General features: G+C 56.3%; 1 protein-coding gene across 2 annotated transcripts; it reads left to right on the top strand.

Annotated features, from left to right (window-relative positions):
* Window positions 1-1,899: 1,899 nt before the first annotated feature.
* On the top strand, window positions 1,900-27,508 carry LOC142492555 (uncharacterized). 2 transcript variants are annotated; one of them, XM_075595257.1, is made up of 7 exons: window positions 1,900-3,551; window positions 10,479-10,756; window positions 13,031-13,157; window positions 13,415-13,507; window positions 20,835-20,945; window positions 21,316-21,420; window positions 22,112-27,508. In XM_075595257.1, exons 1-7 carry the CDS (start codon window positions 2,507-2,509, stop codon window positions 22,597-22,599), a joined length of 2,247 nt encoding a protein of 748 aa, XP_075451372.1. In that variant the 5' UTR covers window positions 1,900-2,506; the 3' UTR covers window positions 22,600-27,508. The 2 variants fall into 2 exon arrangements, with proteins under 2 accessions (XP_075451372.1, XP_075451371.1); XM_075595256.1 differs by having other exon boundaries at window positions 1,903-3,551; window positions 22,109-27,508.
* Window positions 27,509-27,847: the final 339 nt, after the last annotated feature.

Genomic DNA, 27,847 nt, shown 5'->3' with positions numbered 1-27,847 from the left:
CCAGCCCCCCAAAGTCCTGCAGCTGCCGGGTCCCCACCAACCCCTCCCCACCGCCAGCCACCGCCCTCCCCCCTACCACCACACCGCCCTCCCCCCTACCACCACACCGCCCTCCCCCCTGCAGCCACCGCCCTCCCCCCTGCCACCACACCGCCCTCCCCCCTGCAGCCACCGCCCTCCCCCCTGCAGCCACCAGCCCGACCTGTGATGATCCCCAAGGCAAGCCTGATTTGTATATGTATTGGGGGTGTATTTTATATATGTATTGGGGGAGGGGGGGAGGGTTGGGGTATTTTTTAGATGTATTGGGGGGGGAGTGGGGTATATTTGTAGATGTATTGGGGGGGGGGGAGTGGGGTATATTTGTAGAAGTACTGGGGCAGTGGGGTATATTTGTAGATGTATTGGGGGGGAGTGGGGTATATTTGTAGAAGTACTGGGGCAGTGGGGTATATTTGTAGATGTATTGGGGGGGAGTGGGGTATATTTGTAGAAGTACTGGGGCAGTGGTGTATATTTGTAGATGTATTAGGGGGTAGGGTATATTTATGGATGTATTGGGGTGGGGTATATTTGTAGATTTATTGGAGGGTAGGGTATATTTATAGACGTATTGGGGGTGTATTTTTATATGTATTGGGGGGTGGGGTGTATTTTTATATGTATTGGGGGGTGGGGGTGTATTTTTATATGTATTGGGGGGGGTGTATTTTTATATGTATTGGGGGGTGGGGGTGTATTTTTATATGTATTGGGGGGGTGGGGTGTATTTTTATATGTATTGGGGGTGTATTTTTATATGTATTGGGGGGTGGGGTGTATTTTTATATGTATTGGGGGGGGTGGGGTGTATTTTTATATGTATTGGGGGTGTATTTTTATATGTATTGGGGGTGGGGTGTATTTTTATATGTATTGGGGGTGGGGGTGTATTTTTATATGTATTGGGGGGGTGGGGTGTATTTTTATATGTATTGGGGGGTTAAGTAAAAGTTACGCGCTAAAAAAATATTGCGTGGTAGGTGCGCTATGGGTTGGGGGGGGGGGAGGGGTCTGCTCCTTTCATTTGTCCTGGGCCCCATGATTTCTGTTGGCGGTCCTGATCTCACACAAAATCCCTCACATACACACACACACATTCCCACAAACACACACACACATTCCCACAAACACACACACTGCATCAGAAGCTATCTGATTGGTTACAGCCTGTCACATGATGAGACCATCTCTGTAAAAATCAAATTCTACTGACTATAGAGATTCACGTCGCTTCGTCGCCTCTACTATAAGCGCATGCCACAGATTCAATGCATTTGTTTTGAAGAGACGTCGCGTCGCCGGCACTATAAGCGCATGCCACAGATTCAATGCATTTGGTTTGAAGCACCGTCGCGTCGCCAGCACTATAAGCGCGGCCTAAGAGGTGACTAGGGGTATAAGGAGAGATCAGAGGTGAGATATATGGGGGTGCAGAGGAGTGCATGCTTTGTAACCTTAATGTAAAGGAGGAGAATTGTGTAGTTACACAGAGATGAATAGGAAGCAGCGGAGAGGTCAGGAGGCCGGAAGCAGAGAAGAGCCTAGAAGAGCAGGAGATGATTTGGGCAGCACCATTTAGTGAGCCAGGCTCGTGTGGCTGCGCTGCGCATGCGTGATATGCAGGGCTGACCGGCGGCGCTGCGCATGCGTGGTGTGTAGTAGGGCTGCTCTATGGCTGCGCTGCGCATGCGTGGTGTGCAGGGCTGACCTGTGGCGGCGCTGCGCATGCGCGGTGTGTAGTAGGGCTGCTCTATGGAGGCGCTGCGCATGCGTGGGATGTAATCCCTCCTCTGCTGCGAATCCCGCGCATGCGCCGTCCTGTGACGCCGGCCTCCTGGTCCGAGGCGCGCACGCGCGGCCCCTAGCCGCTGCGCCCTCTCTCTCGCGCCCCCCACTGCGCATGCGCAGCCCCGTCTCGCGGGAGTTGCGCACTTTGACTTCCCGTTCAGTGTAACCCGGGAGGGAGCGGCCGGACACCGGGAACCGAGGCAGGCCCTGCCCGCGTGGGGGAGGAGACCGGCCCACCCAGGAGATCGCGTTATCCTAGCACCGAGCGCAGCGTCACACCCCGGGAGACGGTGACGTCACGTTACTCTGCCGGAAGGCCGCGAGCGTTACGTCACAGTTGTTTCCGTTACCCCAGCACGGAGTGGAGGTGTCGTCAGGCAAAGGCTATCACGTCATCTAACTAGGGGCCTTCTGCAAGTCACGTCTGCTGGGGCTGTGACGTCACAACAGCCGTGCCAGAGGACAGCCCCGGCCTTCTGTTTGGAGATGACCTCACAGCCCTGTGACATCACTGCGGTGTGAGCGAGTCACAGGCCTTTCATATTGCATCATCACCGCGGAGATCGGGAGGAGGGGTTTCCGCAAGCCCCCTCCGGTTACTGCGGATTGGGGTTGTACCGCGCCGTGCGGTGGGCGTGACGCCATTAAACCCCCCACCGGGGAAAAAAAACCAACCATGGAGGACCTCAACCGGCTGGACAACAAGAACACCCTGAAGAAGACCAAGTTCGACCTGCGGATCATCGAGTCGTACCTGGCCAAGGTCCAGGAGGCGCGGGGGCTGCTGAGGATCCCCGTGGGGGAGCTGGACGAGCACCTCGCCAACTTCATCGTCACCCACCGCAAGCAGGACGGGTCGGAGTACGAGCCGGGGACCCTGCGGGGCATCCTGGGGAGCCTGGACCGCCACTTCGAGAAGTCCAACTACACCCACGCCATCTACCGCTCCAAGGAGACCAAGTTCCAGAAGACGGTGAAGGCCATGAAGGCCAAGCAGAGCTACCTGAAGACCATCGGCAAGGGGAATCACCCCAACCAGGCGGAGCCGTTAACCGAGAGGGAGATCGAGCTGCTGTATTCCACCGGGACCATCGGGCTGCACAGCCCCACCGCCCTGCTGCACATGCTGTTCTTCAACATCGGGCTCCACTTCAGCCTACGCACGATGGAGCAGCACAGCTTGAAGTGGGGCGACATCAACCTGAAGGCCGACCCTCAGGGGCGGAAGTACCTGGAGCACACCAAGAAGCTGGCCCCGAGCCGAACGAGCGGGAAGCTGCACCCCTGCCAGACCATGAGGATGCAGATCTACGAGAGCCCGGAGCAGCCGGAGCGGGACGTGGTGCGGGCGTACGAGAAGTACTCCTCGGAGAGGCCGGAGAAGATGAAATGCAAGGACGCCCCCTTCTACCTGACCCCGCAGTCGGACTGCCGGCCGGGCTACGCACGCTGGTTTAAGAACCTCCCGATGGGGGAGACCAGGATCCGCGGCATCATGAAGAACCTGAAGGCGGCCGCCGGGCTCTCCCCTCAGAAGAAGATCACCAATCACAGCGCCATGAAGACCTCCAGCCTCAGAGGTGGGCCGGGCGCCCTCAGGGGTGGGCCTCCCCGTGCCAAGGTTAAGCGGAGCAGACAGCCTCTGATCAAAGATTGCAGGGGCAAATCTGCCTTCCCGGAGGCGGCCAACGGGAGCAACGGGCACGTGGCCGTAAAAATTGGTACGTGGTGTGGGGCGATTGGCTGAGCTTTCACTTGGTAGCAGAGGGGGATGGTACATATGAGCGGTGCAATCCCACATAGAGTACTAAAAACAAAGATGTAAAACATAGAATGTAACCATGCTAAAAACAAAGATCCTTTGCTAATGAAAAATTGCATTTCTTAGGGACTTCAGGAAGGAAATTGTCACATCAATTGTTTTTCTGTTACCCATGTCCTTAGAGTTAAGGGAGGGCTCTGCCTGTGCAAACTCTTGTTGAACATCGGGCAGAAGCCAGAGGAAATGATACCCCTCCCAAGTCTGAGCTCCCTGTGTTTACAAACTAACGTTACATCATGATTCTGGTAAAAAGACATTTATCCTCCGATGTGACCCCTTAACCCTATCACTGCCACTAGTGCACTCTGCAGGTGCCGGGAATAGAACCCTTACTGGCAAAATAATGTTTACTATAAACAACAGGTCAGCTGGTCTTGGAAGAACGGCCAATACGTGTACAGCTTTCTAAGGAAAAAAGACCAGCAGCGAAAGGGTTAACCCCGCCACGCACTGGCTGGGAGACACCCCCCGCCCGCCCGCCCGCCGCACACTGGCTAGGAGACACCCCCCGCCCGCCCGCCGGCCACACACTGGCTAGGAGACACCCCCCCGCCCGCCACACACTGGCTAGGAGACCCCCCCCCCCCCCCCCGCATCACACTGGCTGGGAGACCCTCCCCCCCGGCCACACACTGGCTGGGAGACCCTCCCCCCCCCGCCCCGCCACACACTGGCTGGGAGACCCTTCCCCCCCCCCCCCCCCCCCCACACACTGGCTAGGAGACCCTCCCCCCCCCCCCCCCCGCATCACACTGGCTGGGAGACCCTCCCCCCCGGCCACACACTGGCTGGGAGACCCTCCCCCCCCCCCGCCACACACTGGCTGGGAGACCCTCCCCCCCCCGCCACACACTGGCTGGGAGACCCTCCCCCCCCCCCCCCCCCCCGCCACACACTGGCTGGGAGACCCTCCCCCCCCGCCACACACTGGCTGGGAGACCCTCCCCCCCCCCCCCCCCCGCCACACACTGGCTGGGAGACCCTCCCCCCCCCCCCCCCCCCGCCACACACTGGCTGGGAGACCCTCCCCCCCCCCCCCCGCCACACACTGGCTGGGAGACCCTCCCCCCCCCCCCCGCCACACACTGGCTGGGAGACCCTCCCCCCCCCCCCCCCCCCGCCACACACTGGCTGGGAGACCCTCCCCCCCCCCCCCCCGCCACACACTGGCTGGGAGACCCTCCCCCCCCCCCCCCCCGCCACACACTGGCTGGGAGACCCTCCCCCCCGCCCCGCCCCGCCCCCCCCCGCCCCCCGCATCACACTGGCTGGGAGACCCCCCCCCCCCCCCCGCATCACACTGGCTGGGAGACCCTCCCCCCCGGCCACACACTGGCTGGGAGACCCTCCCCCCCCCCCCCGCCCCGCCACACACTGGCTGGGAGACCCTCCCCCCCCCCCCCCCCCCCGCCCGCCACACACTGGCTGGGAGACCCTTCCCCCCCCGCCACACACTGGCTAGGAGACCCTCTCCCCCGGCCACGCACTGGCTGGGAGACCCTCCCCCCCCCCCCGCCCGCCACACACTGGCTGGGAGACCCTCCCCCCCCCCCCCCGCCACACACTGGCTGGGAGACCCTCCCCCCCCCCCCCCCCCCGCCCCGCCACACACTGGCTGGGAGACCCTCCCCCCCCCCCCCCCCCCGCCCCCCGCCACACACTGGCTGGGAGACCCTCCCCCCCCCCCCCACACTGGCTGGGAGACCCTCCCCCCCCCCCCACACTGGCTGGGAGACACCCCCCCCCCGCCCGCCACACACTGGCTGGGAGACCCTCCCCCCACACTGGCTGGGAGACCCTCCCCCCGCCACACACTGGCTGGGAGACCATCCCCCCCCCCCCGCGCCACACACTGGCTTGGAGACCCCCACCCCGCCACACACTGGCTGGGAGACCCCTCCCCCCCCGCCACACACTGGCTGGGAGACCCCCCCCCCCGCCACACACTGGCTGGGAGACCCTCCCCCCTGCCACGCACTGGCTGGGAGACCCCCCCACCCCCGCCACACACTGGCTGGGAGACCCCCCCCCCAACACATTTGCTGGGAGACCCCCCCCGCCACACACTGGCTGGGAGACCCCCCCCCCCCGCCACACACTGGCTGGGAGACCCCCCCCCCCCTGCCACGCACTGGCTGGGAGACCCCCCCCTGTCACGCACTGGCTGGGAGACCCCCCCCTGTCACGCACTGGCTGGGAGACCCCCCCCGCCACGCACTGGCGGGGAGACCCCCCCCCCCCTGCCACAAACTGGCTGGGAGCCCCCCCCCCCCGCCACACACTGGCTGGGAGACCCCCCCCCCGTCACACACTGGCTGGGAGACCCCCCCCCCCCGCCACACACTGGCTGGGAGACCCCCCCCCCCCCGCCCACACTGGCTGGGAGACCCCCCCCGCCACACACTGGCTGGGAGACCCCCCCCCCCGCCACACACTGGCAGGGAGACCCCCCCCCCCCCCACCACGCACTGGCTGGGAGCCCCCCTGCCACACAAGGAAAGACTGTGGGGTCACATTTAGCAGGGGGCTTAGTCCTGCCTAGTGAAAGGACAGTAACATTTAATACAGGGGCGGCCGACGCCAGTCCTCAGGGGCCACCAACAGGACAGGTTTGCAGGTTATCCCTGCTTCAGCACAGGTGGCTCAATTGACTGAGCCATTTGTGCTGAAGTAGGGATATCCTGCAAACCTGACCTGTTGGTGGCCCCTGAGGACAGGAGTTGCCCCCCCCTTGGTCACTAGGTGACATGGAGCTGATTAGCATTGAAAGACCCCAGTTAATGGGACCCCGAGGTCGGCCCCTCCAGTCCGTGGCACACGCTCTGTGTCACCGGGAGACGGGACATGTTTCCGAGCGCTGCTACCACGGCTGGTGAAACAAAGCGACGGGTGAGCAGGTGCTGATCTGCTGGAGTTCAGTGTCCCTGACACGGAGAGCGATTCCCTTTCTCTGTAAGGAAGCCACATACCCAGATCGGTTATGTAAACCTGTTCTGTTTTTTTTTTAACCTGCCCCGTTTAACCCTTTGCTTGCCGACAGCGACACCAGAGTGCCCAGAGCTCCCCTAGCGGTACCGTGCTCGAGGCGGAGGGAGCCCTCGTCTGTTCTGCACATCCCCGGGGCCCCTGGGCTGGCAGAGCCCCGTACCGTGGGGGCCCCTGGGCTGGCAGAGCCCCGTACCGTGGGGGCCCCTGGGCTGGCAGAGCCCCGTCCCGTGGGGGCCCCTGGGCTGGCAGAGCCCCGTACCGTGGGGGCCCCTGCTCTCTCCGCGCTCACTTCCGCACCTCTCCCTTTCTCTCCGCGCTCACTTCCGCACCTCTCCCTTTCTCTCCGCGCTCACTTCCGCACCTCTCCCTTTCTCTCCGCGCTCACTTCCGCACCTCTCCCTTTCTCTCCGCGCTCACTTCCGCACCTCTCCCTTTCTCTCCGCGCTCACTTCCGCACCTCTCCCTTTCTCTCCGCTCTCACTTCCGCACCTCTCCTTTCTCTCCGCGCTCACTTCCGCACCTCTCCCTTTCTCTCCGCGCTCACTTCCGCACCTCTCCCTTTCTCTCCGCGCTCACTTCCGCACCTCTCCCTTTCTCTCCGCGCTCACTTCCGCACCTCTCCCTTTCTCTCCTCGCTCACTTCCGCACCTCTCCCTTTCTCTCCGCGCTCACTTCCGCACCTCTCCCTTTCTCTCCGCTCTCACTTCCGCACCTCTCCCTTTCTCTCCGCTCTCACTTCCGCACCTCTCCCTTTCTCTCCGCGCTCACTTCCGCACCTCTCCCTTTCTCTCCGCGCTCACTTCCGCACCTCTCCCTTTCTCTCCGCTCTCACTTCCGCACCTCTCCCTTTCTCTCCGCTCTCACTTCCGCACCTCTCCTTTCTCTCCGCTCTCACTTCCGCACCTCTCCCTTTCTCTCCGCGCTCACTTCCGCACCTCTCCCTTTCTCTCCGCGCTCACTTCCGCACCTCTCCTTTCTCTCCGCTCTCACTTCCGCACCTCTCCCTTTCTCTCCGCTCTCACTTCCGCACCTCTCCCTTTCTCTCCGCGCTCACTTCCGCACCTCTCCCTTTCTCTCCGCTCTCACTTCCGCACCTCTCCCTTTCTCTCCGCTCTCACTTCCGCACCTCTCCCTTTCTCTCCGCGCTCACTTCCGCACCTCTCCCTTTCTCTCCGCGCTCACTTCCGCACCTCTCCCTTTCTCTCCGCTCTCACTTCTGCACCTCTCCCTTTCTCTCCGCGCTCACTTCCGCACCTCTCCCTTTCTCTCCGCTCTCACTTCCGCACCTCTCCCTTTCTCTCCGCGCTCACTTCCGCACCTCTCCCTTTCTCTCCGCGCTCACTTCCGCACCTCTCCCTTTCTCTCCGCTCTCACTTTCGCACCTCTCCCTTTCTCTCCGCGCTCACTTCCGCACCTCTCCCTTTCTCTCCGCGCTCACTTCCGCACCTCTCCCTTTCTCTCCGCTCTCACTTCTGCACCTCTCCCTTTCTCTCCGCGCTCACTTCCGCACCTCTCCCTTTCTCTCCGCGCTCACTTCCGCACCTCTCCCTTTCTCTCCGCTCTCACTTTCGCACCTCTCCCTTTCTCTCCGCGCTCACTTCCGCACCTCACCCTTTCTCTCCGCGCTCACTTCCGCACCTCTCCCTTTCTCTCCGCGCTCACTTCCGCACCTCTCCCTTTCTCTCCGCGCTCACTTCCGCACCTCTCCCTTTCTCTCCGCGCTCACTTCCGCACCTCTCCCTTTCTCTCCGCGCTCACTTCCGCACCTCTCCCTTTCTCTCCGCGCTCACTTCCGCACCTCTCCCTTTCTCTCCGCGCTCACTTCCGCACCTCTCCCTTTCTCTCCGCGCTCACTTCCGCACCTCTCCCTTTCTCTCCGCGCTCACTTCCGCACCTCTCCCTTTCTCTCCGCGCTCACTTCCGCACCTCTCCCTTTCTCTCCGCTCTCACTTCCGCACCTCTCCCTTTCTCTCCGCGCTCACTTCCGCACCTCTCCCTTTCTCTCCGCGCTCACTTCCGCACCTCTCCCTTTCTCTCCGCGCTCACTTCCGCACCTCTCCCTTTCTCTCCGCGCTCACTTCCGCACCTCTCCCTTTCTCTCCGCGCTCACTTCCGCACCTCTCCCTTTCTCTCCGCGCTCACTTCCGCACCTCTCCCTTTCTCTCCGCTCTCACTTCCGCACCTCTCCCTTTCTCTCCGCTCTCACTTCCGCACCTCTCCCTTTCTCTCCGCGCTCACTTCCGCACCTCTCCCTTTCTCTCCGCTCTCACTTCCGCACCTCTCCCTTTCTCTCCGCTCTCACTTCCGCACCTCTCCCTTTCTCTCCGCTCTCACTTCCGCACCTCTCCCTTTCTCTCCGCTCTCACTTCCGCACCTCTCCCTTTCTCTCCGCGCTCACTTCCGCACCTCTCCCTTTCTCTCCGCGCTCACTTCCGCACCTCTCCCTTTCTCTCCGCTCTCACTTCTGCACCTCTCCCTTTCTCTCCGCGCTCACTTCCGCACCTCTCCCTTTCTCTCCGCTCTCACTTCTGCACCTCTCCCTTTCTCTCCGCGCTCACTTCCGCACCTCTCCCTTTCTCTCCGCGCTCACTTCCGCACCTCTCCCTTTCTCTCCGCTCTCACTTTCGCACCTCTCCCTTTCTCTCCGCGCTCACTTCCGCACCTCTCCCTTTCTCTCCGCGCTCACTTCCGCACCTCTCCCTTTCTCTCCGCTCTCACTTCTGCACCTCTCCCTTTCTCTCCGCGCTCACTTCCGCACCTCTCCCTTTCTCTCCGCGCTCACTTCCGCACCTCTCCCTTTCTCTCCGCTCTCACTTTCGCACCTCTCCCTTTCTCTCCGCGCTCACTTCCGCACCTCTCCCTTTCTCTCCGCGCTCACTTCCGCACCTCTCCCTTTCTCTCCGCTCTCACTTCCGCACCTCTCCCTTTCTCTCCGCTCTCACTTCCGCACCTCTCCCTTTCTCTCCGCGCTCACTTCCGCACCTCTCCCTTTCTCTCCGCTCTCACTTCTGCACCTCTCCCTTTCTCTCCGCGCTCACTTCCGCACCTCTCCCTTTCTCTCCGCGCTCACTTCCGCACCTCTCCCTTTCTCTCCGCGCTCACTTCCGCACCTCTCCCTTTCTCTCCGCGCTCACTTCCGCACCTCTCCCTTTCTCTCCGCGCTCACTTCTGCACCTCTCCCTTTCTCTCCGCTCTCACTTCTGCACCTCTCCCTTTCTCTCCGCGCTCACTTCCGCACCTCTCCCTTTCTCTCCGCGCTCACTTCCGCACCTCTCCCTTTCTCTCCGCGCTCACTTCCGCACCTCTCCCTTTCTCTCCGCTCTCACTTCCGCACCTCTCCCTTTCTCTCCGCGCTCACTTCCGCACCTCTCCCTTTCTCTCCGCGCTCACTTCCGCACCTCTCCCTTTCTCTCCTCGCTCACTTCCGCACCTCTCCCTTTCTCTCCGCGCTCACTTCCGCACCTCTCCCTTTCTCTCCGCGCTCACTTCCGCACCTCTCCCTTTCTCTCCGCTCTCACTTCCGCACCTCTCCCTTTCTCTCCGCGCTCACTTCCGCACCTCTCCCTTTCTCTCCGCGCTCACTACCGCACCTCTCCCTTTCTCTCCGCGCTCACTTCCGCACCTCTCCCTTTCTCTCCGCGCTCACTTCCGCACCTCTCCCTTTCTCTCCGCTCTCACTTCCGCACCTCTCCCTTTCTCTCCGCGCTCACTTCCGCACCTCTCCCTTTCTCTCCGCGCTCACTTCCGCACCTCTCCCTTTCTCTCCGCGCTCACTTCTGCACCTCTCCCTTTCTCTCCGCTCTCACTTCCGCACCTCTCCCTTTCTCTCCGCTGACAGAAGGAGCCTCTTCCCGTGGCCCCGGGGTCTTGTCGGGCACAGAGGCCCAGTACAGTGGCGGGGGCCGCGCTAACCGCCCGTCCCCGGCCTTCATCAAGGAGGAGCCTTTCCGTGGCGGCAGTGCGGCCGCGCAGCCCAGGCCCGGCCCCGCTCCAGCGCAGCCCAGTTATATCGCCAAGCGCAAGTGCAGGAAGATCAAGGAGGAGTGGCACCTGGAACCGGAGACTAACCCGGAGGTGGAGGACACTGCGGAGGAGAAGAGCTTCTCCCCGGGGCAGGTGAGAATGTGTCACCGTGCGAGTTCTGCGTCTCCCGAACATATGTACCGAGAGAACGTTAATATGCATATACCTTTATGTACGCTCACACACGTATTGCTTCTCTCTTGTATATTCTCCCCCCCCAGGCACGCGCGCTCCCAGCCAGCGAGAGCGGGATACGCTGTATATTCTCCCCCTGCCCCCCCAGGCACGCGCGCTCCCAGCCAGCGAGAGCGGGATACGCTGTATATTCTCCCCCTGCCCCCCCAGGCACGCGCGCTCCCAGCCAGCGAGAGTGGGATACGCTGTATATTCTCCCCCTGCCCCCCCAGGCACGCGCGCTCCCAGCCAGCGAGAGTGGGATACGCTGTATATTCTCCCCCCCTCCCCCAGGCACGCGCGCTCCCAACCAGCGAGAGCGGGATACGCTGTATATTCTCCCCCTGCCCCCCCAGGCACGCGCGCTCCCAACCAGCGAGAGCGGGATACGCTGTATATTCTCCCCCTGCCCCCCCTGGCACGCGCGCTCCCAGCCAGCGAGAGCGGGATACGCTGTATATTCTCCCCCTGCCCCCCCAGGCACGCGCGTTCCCAGCCAGCGAGAGCGGGATACGCTGTATATTCTCCCCCTGCCCCCCCAGGCACGCGTGCTCCCAGCCAGCGAGAGCGGGATACGCTGTATATTCTCCCCCTGCCCCCCCAGGCACGCGCGCTCCCAGCCAGCGAGAGTGGGATACGCTGTATATTCTCCCCCTGCCCCCCCAGGCACGCGCGCTCCCAGCCAGCGAGAGTGGGATACGCTGTATATTCTCCCCCCCCCCCCCCAGGCACGCGCGCTCCCAACCAGCGAGAGCGGGATACGCTGTATATTCTCCCCCTGCCCCCCCAGGCACGCGCGCTCCCAACCAGCGAGAGCGGGATACGCTGTATATTCTCCCCCTGCCCCCCCTGGCACGCGCGCTCCCAGCCAGCGAGAGCGGGATACGCTGTATATTCTCCCCCTGCCCCCCCAGGCACGCGCGTTCCCAGCCAGCGAGAGCGGGATACGCTGTATATTCTCCCCCTGCCCCCCCAGGCACGCGCGCTCCCAGCCAGCGAGAGCGGGATACGCTGTATATTCTCCCCCTGCCCCCCCAGGCACGCGCGCTCCCAACCAGCGAGAGCGGGATACGCTGTATATTCTCCCCCTGCCCCCCCAGGCACGCGCGCTCCCAGCCAGCGAGAGCGGGATACGCTGTATATTCTCCCCCTGCCCCCCCAGGCACGCGCGCTCCCAGCCAGCGAGAGCGGGATACGCTGTATATTCTCCCCCTGCCCCCCCAGGCACGCGCGCTCCCAGCCAGCGAGAGCGGGATACGCTGTATATTCTCCCCCTGCCCCCCCAGGCACGCGCGCTCCCAGCCAGCGAGAGCGGGATACGCTGTATATTCTCCCCCTGCCCCCCCAGGCACGCGCGCTCCCAGCCAGCGAGAGCGGGATACGCTGTATATTCTCCCCCTGCCCCCCCAGGCACGCGCGCTCCCAGCCAGTGAGAGCGGGATACGCTGTATATTCACCCCCTGCCCCCCCAGGCACGCGCGCTCCCAGCCAGCGAGAGCGGGATACGCTGTATATTCTCCCCCTGCCCCCCCAGGCACGCGCGCTCTCAACCAGCGAGAGCGGGATACGCTGTATATTCTCCCCCTGCCCCCCCAGGCACGCGCGCTCCCAGCCAGCGAGAGCGGGATACGCTGTATATTCTCCCCCTGCCCCCCCAGGCACGCGCGCTCCCAACCAGCGAGAGCGGGATACGCTGTATATTCTCCCCCTGCCCCCCCAGGCACGCGCGCTCCCAGCCAGCGAGAGCGGGATACGCTGTATATTCTCCCCCTGCCCCCCCCCAGGCACGCGCGCTCCCAACCAGTGAGAGCGGGATACGCTGTATATTCTCCCCCTGCCCCCCCAGGCACGCACGCTCCCAACCAGCGAGAGCGGGATACGCTGTATATTCTCCCCCTGCCCCCCCAGGCACGCTCGCTCCCAGCCAGCGAGAGCGGGATACGCTGTATATTCTCCCCCTGCCCCCCCAGGCACGCGCGCTCCCAGCCAGTGAGAGCGGGATACGCTGTATATTCTCCCCCTGCCCCCCCAGGCACATGAAATTGCTTCTCCCTGTTCCGTGTCTCAGAGGCTGGTTACACACAGGTTTAGTGTGTGTGTGTGTGTGTGTGTGTGTGTGTGTGTGTGTGTGTGTGTGTGTGTGTGTGTGTCGGATTGTACTCACCACGTCGCTGTCCTGTTCCCGCCTCCCAGGTGTCGGTGACGTTCCACGACGTGGCTGCCTGCTTCTCTGCGGAGGAGTGGGGCCTGTTAGGGAATTGGCAGAAGGATCTGTACACCAACGTGATGAAGGAGATCCACTCGGCGATGCAGGCCATGGGTAAGTGGCTCTGGCTTATCCCTCCTGGCACTAATGCGGAGAAAGCAGACATTCGCCCCCGTTGCTCGCCGCCCCCGTTGCTCGCCGCCCCCGTTGCTCGCCGCCCCCGTTGCTCGCCGCCCCCGTTGCTCCCTGCCCCCGTTGCTCCCTGCCCCCGTTGCCCGCCGCCCCCGTTGCCCGCCGCCCCCGTTGCCCGCCGCCCCCGTTGCCCGCCGCCCCCGTTGCCCGCCTTACTCTGTGGGGTTTGCTGTCACCAGGTTACACGATTGTGAATTCGGACGTGTTGCTGAAGATTAAAGATGACGAGGTTTGCAGAAAGGGTCGCGACGGGGAGAAGGACTCGAATAGCGGTGAGACCACGAATCTCGCTAACACTCGTTATAAGGAGAGCCCTCGCCCGCCCTCGCTCGACCTAAAGGAAGTATACAAACGTGCTACCTGGGAGATGCTGTGACACAGATATCGTGTGCGTGGGAGGGCACACCGAGAGAGACCCTATATATGGGGCACACCGAGAGAGACCCTATATATGGGGCACACTGAGAGAGACCCTATATATGGGGCACACCGAGAGAGACCCTATATATGGGGCACACCGAGAGAGACCCTATATATGGGGCACACCGAGAGAGACCCTATATATGGGGCACACCGAGAGAGACCCTATATATGGGGCACACCGAGAGAGACCCTATATATGGGGCACACCGAGAGAGACCCTATATATGGGTCACACCGAGAGAGACCCTATATATGGGGCACACCGAGAGAGACCCTATATGTAAAGCTTTAAAAGTGAGTACAAGAATGGAGTGTGAGATACGGGATTTGATCGGAAGCCAGGAGAGGGATTTCAGGAGGGGAGACGCTGAGAGAGATCTAGGAAAGAGTAGAGTGATTCTGGCAGCAGCATTTAGGATAGATTGTAGGGGAGACAGGTGAGAGGCAGGAAGGCTGGACAGCAGGAGGTTACAGTAATCAAGACGGGAGAGAATGAGGGCCTGAGTCAGAGTTTTAGCAGTTGAGTAACAGAGGAAAGGGCGTATCTTTGTGATATTGCGGAAGAAAAAGCGACAGGTTTTAGAAACGTTTTGAATGAGAGAGAGGAATCAAGTGTAACCCCTAGGCATCGTGCTTGGGCTACTGGGTGAATGATCGTATTTCCAATAGCAATGTTGAAGGAGGTAGTAGGGCCAGGTTTGGGAGGAAGCATGAGAAGTTCTGTTTTTGCCATGTTAAGTTTCAGTCGGCGGATGGCCATCCAGGATGATATTGCAGAGAGGCATTCAGAAACTTTGGTCTGTATAGCAGGTGTAAGGTCAGGGGTTGAAAGGTAAATTTGTGTGTCGTCAGCATAGAGGTGATATTTAAACCCAAAAGATGTGATTAGGTCACCTAGAGAGTGTGTAAAGAGAAAAGAGAAGAGGTCCCAGGACAGAGCCCTGGGGTACCCCCACAGGGAGATCAATAGAGGAGGAGGAGGTGTTGGCAAAAGAGATACTGAAAGTACGATGGGAGAGGTAAGAGGAGATCCAGGATAAAGCTTTATTCCGAATACCAAGAGTACGGAGAATGTGAAGGAGAAGAGGGTGGTCCACGATGTCGAATGCTGCAGAGAGGTCGAGTAATATGAGCAGAGTGTAGTGACCTCTGTCTTTGGCAGCATGGAGGTCGTCAGTTATTTTAGTGAGGGCTGTTTCCGTGGAGTGAGCAGTGCGGAAGCCAGATTGTAGAGGGTCTAGGAGAGAATAGGTGTTGAGAAAATGGAGCAATCGAGAGAATACAAGACGGTCAAGGAGTTTGGAGGCAAAAGGCAGGAGGGAGACAGGTTGATAGTTAGAAGGACAGGTAGGGTCAAGCTTGCTGTTTTTGAGTAATGGTATGACTGTTGCATGCTTGAAGGAGGATGGAAAGGTACCAGAGCAGAGGGAGGAGTTAAAAATGTGTGTGAGCGTAGGGATTATAGAAGGAGCAAGAGGTTTTAGGAGATGGGAGGGAATGGGATCAAGAGGGCAAGTGGTAGTGGGAGAAGAGGAGATCAGCAGTGACACATCCTCCTCCGAGATAGCGGAAAAAGAGTCAAGAAAGGCAGGAGGAGAGTTGGGAAGCATTGTGGGATGGGAGGAGGCAACAGATGAGATGTTCTGCCGTATGGATTCCACCTTTTCCTTAAAAATGTTAGCAAAGTCCTGAGGTGAGATGGAGGAAGAAGAGGATGCAGCTGAGGGTGGTCTGAGTAGAGAGTCAAAGACAGAAAAGAGACGGCGTGGGTTAGACTTGTGTGTGTTGATTAGTGATGAAAAGTAGGTTTGCTTAGCCTGCGAGAGGGCAGAGTTGAAACAGGATAGCATAAATTTGTAGTGAATGAAGTCTGCGAGCGTATGAGATTTCCTCCAAAGGCGTTCAGAGGAACGAGTGGAGGAACGCAGCATGCACGTGTGGGAGTTTAGCCAGGGTCTGGGGTTAGAAGGGCAAGGATGGCAGAGAGAAAGCAGGGCATGAAGATCAAGAGAGGAAGATAAGGCAGAGTTGTAGTTCCTGACCAGGTTGTCAGGGTCTGAAGCAGAACTGAGAGAGGAGAGGGAGGAGCGTAAAGTGGAATCAAGAGCTGGTAGGTTAATAGAGTGCAGGTTTCTGCAAAAACGAGGTGGAGATGGAAATACAGAGAAGCGAGAGAGCGAAAATGAGATGAGGTGATGGTCAGAGAGAGGAAAAGGGAAAAAATATATGGGGTACACCGAGAGAGACCCTTAATATGGAGCACACCGAGAGAGACCCTTTATATGGGGCACACAGAGAGAGACCCTTTATATAGAGCACACCGAGAGAGACCCCTTATATGGGGAACACAGAGAGAGACCCTTTATATGGGGAACACAGAGAGAGACCCTTTATATAGAGCACACCGAGAGAGACCCTTTATATAGAGCACACGAGAGAGACCCTTTATATGGGGCACACAGAGAGAGACCCTTTATATGGGGAACACAAAGAGAGACCCTTTATATAGAGCACACCGAGAGAGACCCTTTATATAGAGCACACGAGAGAGACCCTTTATATGGGGCACAAAGAGAGAGACCCTTTATATGGGGCACACAGAGAGAGACCCTTTATATGGGGCACACCGAGAGAGACCCTTTATATGGGGCACACCGAGAGAGACCCTATATATGGGGCACACCGAGAGAGACCCTATATATGGGGCACACCGAGAGAGACCCTATATATGGGGCACAGAGAGAGAGACACTATATATGGGGCACAGAGAGAGAGACCCTATATATGGAGCTCACCGAGAGAGACCCTATATATGGGGCACACCGAGAGAGACCCTATATATGGGGCACACCGAGAAAGACCCTATATGGGGCACACAGAGACCCTATATACGGGGCACACCGAGAGAGACCCTACATATGGGGCACACCGAGAGAGACCCTACATATGGGGCACACCAAGAGACCCTATATATGGGGCACACCGAGAGAGACCCTATATAGGGCACACCGAGAGAGACCCTATATATGGAGCCCACCGAGAGAGACCCTATATATGGGGCACACAGAGACCCTATATATGGGGCACACCGAGAGAGACCCTATATGGAGCACACCGAGAGAGACTCTATATATGGGGCACACCGAGAGAGACCCTATATATGGGGCACACCGAGAGAGACCCTATATATGGAGCACACCGAGAGAGACCCTATATATGGGGCACACCGAGAGAGACCCTTTATATGGGGCACACCGAGAGAGACCCTTTATATGGGGCACACCGAGAGAGACCCTTTATATGGGGCACACCGAGAGAGACCCTTTATATGGGGCACACCGAGAGAGACCCTATATGTGGGGCACACCAAGAGAGACCCTTTATATGGGGCACACAGAGAAGAGACCCTTTATATGGAGCACACCGAGAGAGACACTTTATATGGGGCACACCGAGAGAGACCCTATATGTGGGGCACACCGAGAGAGACCCTATATGTGGGGCACACCAAGAGAGACCCTTTATATGGGGCACACAGAGAAGAGACCCTTTATATGGAGCACACCGAGAGAGACACTTTATATGGGGCACACAGAGACACTATATGGGGCACACCGAGAGAGACCCTATATATGGAGCCCCCCCCGAGAGAGACCCTATATATGGAGCACACCGAGAGAGACCCTATATATGGGGCACACCGAGAGACCCTATATATGGGACACACAGAGAGAGACCCTATATATGGGGCACATAGAGAGAGACCCTATATATGGGGCACACAGAGAGAGACCCTATATATGGGGCACACAGAGAGAGACCATATATATGGGGCACACAGAGAGAGACCCTTTATATGGGGCACACAGAGAGAGACCCTTTATATGGGGCACACCGAGAGAGACCCTTAATATGGGGCACAGAGAGAGAGACCCTATATATGGGGCACACCGAGAGAGACCCTATATATGGGGCACACCGAGAGAGACCCTTTATATGGGGCACACCGAGAGAGACCCTTTATATGGGGCACACCGAGAGAGACCCTTTATATGGGGCACACCGAGAGAGACCCTTTATATGGGGCACACCGAGAGAGACCCTTTATATGGGGCACACCGAGAGAGACCCTATATGTGGGGCACACCGAGAGAGACCCTATATGTGGGGCACACCGAGAGAGACCCTATATGTGGGGCACACAGAGAGACCCTTTATATGGGGCACACAGAGAGAGACCCTATATATGGAGCACACCGAGAGAGAGACTTTATATGGGGCACACAGAGACTCTATATATGGGGCACACAGAGAGAGACCCTATATATGGGGCACACCGAGAGAGACCCTATATATGGGGCACACAGAGAGACCCTATATATGGGGCACACAGAGAGAGACCCTATATATGGGGCACACAGAGAGAGACCCTTTATATGGGGCACACAGAGAGAGACCCTTTATATTGGGCACACCGAGAGACCCTATATATGGGGCACACCGAGAGAGACCCTATATATGGGGCACACCGAGAGAGACCCTTTATATGGGGCACACCGAGAGAGACCCTATATATGGGGCACACCGAGAGAGACCCTTTATATGGGGCACACAGAGAGACAACCTATATATGGAGCACACCGAGAGAGACCCTATATATGGGGCACACCGAGAGAGACCCTTTATATGGGGCACACAGAGAGAGAGACCCTTTATATGGGGCACACAGAGAGAGAACCTATATATGGAGCACACCGAGAGAGACCCTTTATATGGGGCACACAGAGAGAGAACCTATATATGGGGCACACCGAGAGAGACCCTATGCATCCCTGCATGCATAGGGACACGCAGCCCTGCTGTATATTTGTAGTGCAGTCCCACACAGACAGGGGGACAGTTGGAGAAATGAGATTTTGAAGGTGCAGCCCACGTTCCCCGATATAAAACAACCTTTTGTAAAGAAGTTAGCGGTGTGCTTGTTATATGCAAACCGTTCTAACTGTGCTCGTTATATCCAAACCGTTCTAACTGTGCTCGTTATATCCAAACCGTTCTAACTGTGCTCGTTAAAACCAAACCGTTCTAACTGTGCTCGTTATATCCAAACCGTTCTAACTGTGCTCGTTATATCCAAACCGTTCTAACTGTGCTCGTTATATCCAAACCGTTCTAACTGTGCTCGTTATATCCAAACCGTTCTAACTGTGCTCGTTATATCCAAACCGTTCTAACTGTGCTCGTTATATCCAAACCGTTCTAACTGTGCTCGTTATATCCAAACCGTTCTAACTGTGCTCGTTATATCCAAACCGTTCTAACTGTGCTCGTTATATCAAACCGTTCTAACTGTGCTCGTTATATCCAAACCGTTCTAACTGTGCTCGTTATATCCAAACCGTTCTAACTGTGCTCGTTATATCCAAACCGTTCTAACTGTGCTCGTTATATCCAAACCGTTCTAACTGTGCTCGTTATATCCAAACCGTTCTAACTGTGCTCGTTATATCCAAACCGTTCTAACTGTGCTCGTTATATCCAAACCGTTCTAACTGTGCTCGTTATATCCAAACCGTTCTAACTGTGCTCGTTATATCCAAACCGTTCTAACTGTGCTCGTTATATCCAAACCGTTCTAACTGTGCTCGTTATATCCAAACCGTTCTAACTGTGCTCGTTATATCCAAACCGTTCTAACTGTGCTCGTTATATCCAAACCGTTCTAACTGTGCTCGTTATATCCAAACCGTTCTAACTGTGCTCGTTATATCCAAACCGTTCTAACTGTGCTCGTTATAGCCAAACCGTTCTAACTGTGCTCGTTATATCCAAACCGTTCTAACTGTGCTCGTTATATCCAAACCGTTCTAACTGTGCTCGTTATATCCAAACCGTTCTAACTGTGCTCGTTATATCCAAACCGTTCTAACTGTGCTCGTTATATCCAAACCGTTCTAACTGTGCTCGTTATATCCAAACCGTTCTAACTGTGCTCGTTATATCCAAACCGTTCTAACTGTGCTCGTTATATCCAAACCGTTCTAACTGTGCTCGTTATATCCAAACCGTTCTAACTGTGCTCGTTATATCCAAACCGTTCTAACTGTGCTCGTTATATCCAAACCGTTCTAACTGTGCTCGTTATATCCAAACCTTTCTAACTGTGCTCGTTATATCCAAACCGTTATAACTGTGCTAATATTCAAACCGTTCTAATTGTGCTCATATCCAAACCGTTCTAATTGTGCTCATATCCAAACCGTACTAATTGTGCCAATATCCAAACCGTTCTAACTGTGCCAATATCCAAACCGTACTAATTGTGCCAATATCCAAACCGTTCTAACTGTGCCAATATCCAAACCGTTCTAACTGTGCCAATATCCAAACCGTTCTAATTGTGCCAATATCCAAACCGTTCTAATTGTGCCAATATCCAAACCGTACTAATTGTGCCAAAATCCAAACCGTACTAACTGTGCTCGTTATATCCAAACCGTTCTAACTGTGCTCGTTATATCCAAACCGTACTAATTGTGCCAATATCCAAACCTTACTAATTGTGCCAATATCCAAACCTTACTAATTGTGCCAAAATCCAAACCGTACTAATTGTGCCAATATCCAAACCGTTCTAATTGTGCCAATATCCAAACAGTTCTAACTGTGCCAATATCCAAACCGTTCTAACTGTGCCAATATCCAAACCGTTCTAATTGTGCCAATATCCAAACCGTTCTAACTGTGCCAATATCCAAACCGTTCTAATTGTGCCAATATCCAAACCGTTCTAACTGTGCTAATAACAACAACTTGGCACTGTATGTTTTTTAGGAAGTTATTGTAAATTGGACGTTTTTGGGACCTTTGAATGGGTTGGGAGGGTTTGTCAGTTAAGGGTTTTCTTTCCTCCGAGCCCACCCTATCCTACTCAGAGAGCCAATAGTGATAAGGGACAGAGAGGGGGGGGGGGGGGCTTGCCTGTGCAATCTCATGTACACACAGTGATTACAGACCCCTCCCAATTCTCCGCTCACCGTGTTCAAATAACTGAATAAAAGCATTACTTCTCAAACAAAGAGAAACCCCACAATAAACCCGTGGATTAAAGGGCAGACAGTGAAAGATTGAAAACCCCTCCACAGTATGCAAAGTGTGTTTCTCTCCCTTCTTCAGATCACGGTGTCAGTCCCGATATCCTGCTGAGGATCAAGCAGGACGACGTCCCAGACTGGAGGGACCTCGGTGAGCCGGGGAAAGAGGAAGAGCTGGACAGCCCCAACTCCAGTAAGTGGGGGGTTTGGGGGCTGGGACAGCTAACCGGCCGGGCTGGAACCTTTTTCTGATGATTCGGTAGCCATATGACTGTCAGTGAGGTTATAATAATGCATGAAGGACCAGCTCTTAGAAGAAGACGCCATGTTCCCAAGGTCACTTCTGTCTATGGGCCTGACACCCTTAGGTTCTATCTGTACCACCATCTCTCCTTGCGGGGAACCTTTAATAGACGGTCTCTGTCACCTGGTGGTAGGAAGTAGAGACAGACTTAGGGGATCATAGGTCCCTTCTCTTGGTGGTAGGTGCTGAATTATGAGGGACTAATTGTCCTTGGCTTATACCTCCAACCTGGACTCACACATTCTGATGCCTCTCACAGGTATTCCTGTGTTCGACCCCGACCTTTCCCTGTGGATCTTTAGGGAAGAGCCCGACTTGAGTTCTTCAGAAGAGACAAAGGAACAAATATTAACCTCTGATGCAGGTGCGTGTTCCGGACTTCATGTTTACCGTGTGATCCTTAAGCGCTCTGCCTTCTATCTCCAGCGGAGCGCCTTCTATCTCCAGCACGCTCCGCCTTCTATCTCCAGCGCGCTCCGCCTAATATCTCCAGCGCGCTCCGCCTTCTATCTCCAGCGCGCTCCGCCTTCTATCTCCAGCGCGCTCCGCCTTCTATCTCCAGCGCGCTCAGCCTTCTATCTCCAGCGCGCTCCGCCTTCTATCTCCAGCGCGCTCCGCCTTCTATCTCCAGCGCTCTCCGCCTTCTATCTCCAGCGCGCTCCGCCTTCTATCTCCAGCGCGCTCCGCCTTCTATCTCCAGCGCGCTCCGCCTTCTATCTCCAGCGCGCTCCGCCTTCTATCTCCAGCGCGCTCCGCCTTCTATCTCCAGCGCGCTCCGCCTTCTATCTCCAGCGCGCTCCGCCTTCTATCTCCAGCGCGCTCCGCCTTCTATCTCCAGCGCGCTCCGCCTTCTATCTCCAGCGCGCTCCGCCTTCTATCTCCAGCGCGCTCCGCCTTCTATCTCAGCAGCATCCTGTTTCTGAGATCTCTCGTGCCTCTTCATTCTCTGTCTCCTCTTCCTCCTCCTCTTACACGTCATTACGGGAGTTAGGGAATGATGTGGCAGTTACACAGTTTTCTTGTATATAGCGACTGTTTTGGTGTTTTCACAGAAGAAGAGGAGGCCGACTCTTCGCACTCTGTCCCTCCCCTGTACAAAGAGCCTGCTTCCGAGATACCCACGCTGTACAACCCCACGTACCCCGAGAGTTCCCGACCCGGCAAGAGGAAGAGGCGCCCCCCGCAAAGACGAAGCAACGAACAGAGGCCAGACACGGACGACGAAGGCCAGGCGGAAAGCCAACACCGACTGCCCTGCAGGAACCCGTCCGCAGAAGAACACCCGGACTGGACGCCGCACGAGAGGCTTTACCAGTGTGACCTGTGTGAGAAGAGCTACAGCGCCCGCTCCAGCCCGCTCCGGACACTCATGCAGGGATCGCCCCTCACCTGCCCTCAGTGCGGGGGCAATTTGAGCCTCCACCCTCTGTACAGCCGGGCAGCATGCACTGAGATCGAGGTGGGCTTCGCTCAAACGCTACGGTTCAGCGATCACGTGGGGGACACCGGTTACGCCCACCTCATGCAGGGTCCTGTGGGATGACCACCGCCTCCTGCCTCCGGCTGGGTTTTCCACCGCTGCATCCGCACTGGACGTTATTTATTGCTGTTATCCTACTTCCCCACCCGGGCGTCAGGCTTCTGAGTTCCGGAGTCTGCCTGGCACTGAAGGGGTTTATAGCCCGTGTTACCCCACTTCTCCCCTCACTGAGAGGGGGGGGGGGGGAAGAGGGGTGTGATGCTACACAATGACGTGCATGGAGAAGGGGGGGGGAGAGAGAGACGACTTTTGTATGTAACCCCGTTGACTATGCAATGTGTAAAGGGGTCAGAAAGGGTCAAATCTATTCAGTTGTTGGCCTCATCGGGACTGAAGCGGTTAAAGCAGCTTTCAATGCTTTGGAGGACGATGAATATTTCTGTAGGACATGCACATGCGGTATTGTATAATGGCCCAGCATATCTCACTTGCCGCACTCCTGCGCACACCGCGCTTGTTGAATGACCTCTGCCCTGCGGTAATAACCAACACACTTTCTTAAGAAATGAGGTTTGGGGCGGTTAAGCGCCTGCCGTCATACTCTGCCCTGCTTTGTAATGCGCCCTCCTTTTCCGGGTGAGGAGAGACTGCACATCCTTTCCCTCGCATAGCAGCGCCCGACGAGTCTGTAACGCAAAAGCCGTGGCAGCGAAGAGGTTAACAGGTCATCCTTGCTACAAAGGCACTTTAACCCGTTCCCAGCCGATAGTGGCAGCAAGAGTGTGGCCCAGTGTCTGGGGGATTGCATTAGGGGCCCTTCCGGCAGGAAAGGGGTTAATCTGCGTTGGTTCACGGGCGAGTGTTTCGTGTCCTCGGTCACAGCTCGGGAGGACGGGGTGTCCTCGCTACCCGAGCACAGAGAGGAACTCGGAGACGGGGCACAGCCCGGGAGGACGGGGTGTCCTGGCTACCCGAGCACAGAGAGGAACTCGGAGACGGGGCCCGGCCCGGGAGGACGGGGTGTCCTGGCTACCCGAGCACAGAGAGGAACTCGGAGACGGGGCACAGCCCGGGAGGATGGGGTGTCCTGGCTACCCGAGCACAGAGAGGAACTCGGAGACGGGGCCCGGCCCGGGAGGACGGGGTGTCCTGGCTACCCGAGCACAGAGAGGAACTCGGAGACGGGGCCCGGCCCGGGAGGACGGGGTGTCCTGGCTACCCGAGCACAGAGAGGAACTCGGAGACGGGGCCCGGCCCGGGAGGATGGGGTGTCCTGGCTACCCGAGCACAGAGAGGAACTCGGAGACGGGGCACAGCCACGGGGCAGGACTCGTGCCTTAGACCAGCGGTGCTCAACGCCAGTCTGCAAGAGCCCCCAACAGGTCAAGTTTACAGGATATCCCTGCTTCATCGCAACTGGCTCCGTCAGTGGCTCAGTCGAAGACTGAAGCACTGATTGAGTCACCTGTGCTGAAGCAGGGATACCCTAAAAAGTTGAGCACCCCTGCCTTAGACAAAGCTTCAGTATTCCTAGAATCCTCCTCTCCCGGGCAGGGCTGTTACAGCGAGCCCCGACCGGCATATAAGGACCGGGCCCTGGTCTTATTAACCCCTTGTCAGCCTGACTGGCCTGCAATGCCGTGTTTTACACGCCCTCCTACCATGCCCGACAATGACACGATACGCCCCTTCTTCACATTGTAAAAGTAGACCTTCGTATTAAGCTGTTGTGAGATAATTAGCTTGCAATCCCTCATCCAGATATTAACCCCTTACCAGCTGACGTCGGCTAGCCCTGTTTTTATTTAACCTGTCCAGTGCTGGACACATTTCCCTCTGGTTTGGAATGGTGTATATTTGAGAGCATTACTGTAAGGAATTGCGTCCGCACCCTTCACCCCCGCCCCCATATTCTGTGTGTTAACTACTATATGTGCTATACAAGCAGACATTTTTTAACCTGTTAAGTGCCAGGCCTTATGCTCTGCAAATGACCATTTGTTTTTCTCTTAACGCCTCTGGAGCTGATCGCTCTGACCCCCTGGACAAGCAACGGGGGAGGGTTGGGGGGGGGGGCTCTGGCTAAGCACAGCAAACACTGGCTGTATTCTAACCCCTTCCAGTGCTGGTCCTGGCATGGGAGAGTTTGTACTGCGCTGCGGAGGCTCCAGTGGATAGGACCTGCTGGTTACCCAACTCCTGAGTGCCTAATTCCCCAGTTGCAGCATTTTACTGCCTAATGGGAATTACTGCGTGCCTTCTGACCTTGGGTGTGACACGTTACGCCCCCTCCCTGCCGGGAGCCCTTCACAGCATGTCCTGGGTATATTGGACCCGCCTGCCCCTTTGGCAGTGGCTAATATGTTTAGAGCATGTACCGTCCCTGACGTGGCCTCCTGCCGCGTGGCTCTCAGCTTTGCACAAACTAGGCACCGTATGCAGTAGTACCGGCTCTTTAAAGGTCCAGTCCCGCGTGGCAGTATGGTTTGGAGAAGACGAGAACGTGACCGTGGAACACCTTTTTGCTGCCGTATCAGGATTTTAAAAATAAATGCGGTCCACAGATTTGAAATGAAAGCGTGAAAAGCACATCACTTTCTATGCAACGCCGCGCAGACAGACCTCGCACAGCACGCGGGGTATACGAGCGGTCTTATCCCAAGTCTGGACGGATGACGAGTCCGCTCTCTCTAATAGGGTAATCGGATGTGTTTACTCCCTAATGGATGACTGCTAAAAAGATAAGGAGATCGGAGCGAGAGCAGGCCGTAAAATGCAGGCTTTAGCTCTATTTACAAACACTAACATTGGAAAAAAGTCTTCAAAAGTAATCCTCCCCGGCTGCTGCTTCTAGTAACGAGACGTCGGGCTCCCGGCTGTAACCTGTGAAACACCGCGCAGGCGGTGGGACTTCATCCTGTGCGGCTCCGTATCGAACGTGTTGGTAAAAGCCGGGAAAGGTACAGCAGTAATTCACAGATTGTCATCGGGGCCAAGTTACAAACGGGATTTGGTTTTAACTGAAAAAAACAAACATTGCGATCGTTCATCTTCTGCTTCAAACCGATTTGGAACGGAACGTTCCTGAGATTAACCCCGAGCAGCAGAGTCCCCCGTTACAAAGCCGCTTTTATTATGTCTAGGAGTCGTGGAAATGGTGTTTTTAAGTCGATATTTGTCAGAAAAAAGGAAACCGCAGGTGGATTCCAGTAATTAGTAATATATTTGTATATATTTGCACTGCTGACTCCTAGCTTCCATTTTTAGGAACCTATTTCTCTACGTGTTACTTTAAGAAGCCTTCCCGCGTTCCGCTTCTGGCCGGCGGCTCGCTGCCGACGCACTCTGGAGAGCTTTACCTTTCACCACTTAGCAATTGGCAGCTGTTTGATGGAAGTAATAGGAACGAGGTCTGAACTGACTGTTTAATGCAAGGGGTCTCAACTCCCGTTTCAAGACTTCCCAACAGGCCAGGTTTTCAGGATATCCCTGCTTCAAAACGTGGCTCAATCAGTCCTTGCTTTAGCACAGGCGACTCAACTAGAGGTGCGGTGTTTGATTGAGCCACCTGTGCTGAAGCTGGAATATCCTGAACACCTGACCTGTTGGGGGGTCTTTGGTCCTGGAGTTTGCCACCCCTGGTTTAATGGTTACATTAGGATTCCTACTGAACATGTAACATGACGATCACGGGAATGGTTCTTTTGATGCGTTCTGGAATATATATATATATATATACACACACACACACACTTTAGTTTTTCGCACAGCCCATTTTCCTGGGATTGCTCGTTTTGTGATGAGATAAAAATGCAGAAGAGTAAAAGCGTTGCACTTTAGCCCCATTCCTGCTGGAATTACAACATGGGGGAAAGGACATAGCCATGTAACACCTGCAGCAGTGCGAACCCTTCCTCTGCCAGGTGCACAAGGTGCTGCATGCTATCTTTGTATCAGTTTCGGTGCTACAGGTGATGTCTGCCATCACGTGGCAAATGATTTTACACACCCACCTCCACCTGACTCCAATGAAATAGACACATCATATCATCCAAAGTACAGAAAGCAACGTTGTGGCCGCTGGGACCTTCCTTACATTGATAGCCGAAGCCACGATGCAGGGAACAGTCACCAATTGTGGACAGCACTTTCCTGGACCTCTTCATTATACGCCACTGGAGTCATTGCTGAGCAAATGTAGGTTAGAAAGCCTAATGGTGAGAAGCACAACGAGATGACACTAAGCCAGGGCTCTGAGGCACGTTACGGGCACAAATAAAACACAGGAAAGATGGCCACTGCCGTTCCGAAGCTGCGGTGACTTCAGAAAAGTCCTAGTTTAAAAGGACCTGCAAAAAATGTTTTTAAAGTCAATATTCTTCCAAAACCCACAGTAAAGTGAAATAGGCAGAAGTGTACAAAAAACAAAATGGTCGTATAAGTGGGACTGGGGATGCGAGGGCTTGATTTTTTTTAATGTAAATGGTACATATTTTATATGTCTGCAATATAACCTCTTCAGCCCGAGGATGACGCGCAAGGCATTGCTAAACAATGCTTTGCCTGCCCCGGTGTAAGCTGAAGGGGTTGGTCAGTGTTTGAGATGCTGGACCTGGCATTCTGAGGCGTGTGATGTATGTTGTGTCTATGCTGCACTCGGTATGAGTAATCTGCCCACACGAGGGCACTCTGGGCATTGTGTACGTGTAACGCATGGTCGGGTCTTGTTAAGTGGTAAGAGCTGCACTCGCCAGAAGTTCAGAGTCCTAACCAAACTGGGAATACCTGGTGATCACAAGCGGTTTTCTACGGTCATTTCCATGTTTCACTAATTTCTGATTTCGTGCTCTAAGTCAATACTATATTTAGGTAGGAATATGTTGTTGTTTTTTTAATATATATATCTTTATTACAGCCTGAATAATGTAGTGATAACTTCAGCAATAAAACCTGTTTTTACTAAATGTCACAAGGTGTTTCCTTCATCGCTGATTCTCCATTGCACGCCAGCCAGTCCCCCAATGGGCCGCACGAGGTCTTTCCGGGCTAATCCGTAAATAGGGACCAGTAAACTCTACAGGCATGGGAAAAAGCAACTGGAAAGTCACTCCAGCCATAAACACAGGTAATCCTGGAGTAATCGTGGGAAGACTCGGAAAATCTCAGCATGTGCTTTGAGCTGCGACCCCATGCCCCCCCCCCTCCATATGACTGCGTCAAATGACGGCGAGGGTCATGTCACGTGACCCCGCTGTGTCATTTGCCGTGCGTTGCCATTGCAACGTGTCGCCGAAGACCAGCAGAGAGCAGG

The sequence above is a fragment of the Ascaphus truei genome, chromosome 4 (assembly GCF_040206685.1).
Source record: "Ascaphus truei isolate aAscTru1 chromosome 4, aAscTru1.hap1, whole genome shotgun sequence".
Classification (NCBI taxonomy): domain Eukaryota; kingdom Metazoa; phylum Chordata; class Amphibia; order Anura; family Ascaphidae; genus Ascaphus; species Ascaphus truei.
The sequence above is the reverse complement of the archived record's forward strand: the minus strand, read 5'-3'. Positions and strand labels throughout refer to the sequence as shown.

Coding starts and splice junctions, on each gene's coding strand:
- LOC142492555 (XM_075595256.1), top strand. CDS start 2,507: ATGGAGGACCTCAACCGGCTGGACAACAAGAACACCCTGAAGAAGACC. Junction 3,552..10,478: donor GCACGTGGCCGTAAAAATTG/GTACGTGGTGTG, acceptor CTCCGCTGACAG/AAGGAGCCTCTTCCCGTGGC. Junction 10,757..13,030: donor AGAGCTTCTCCCCGGGGCAG/GTGAGAATGTGT, acceptor CCCGCCTCCCAG/GTGTCGGTGACGTTCCACGA.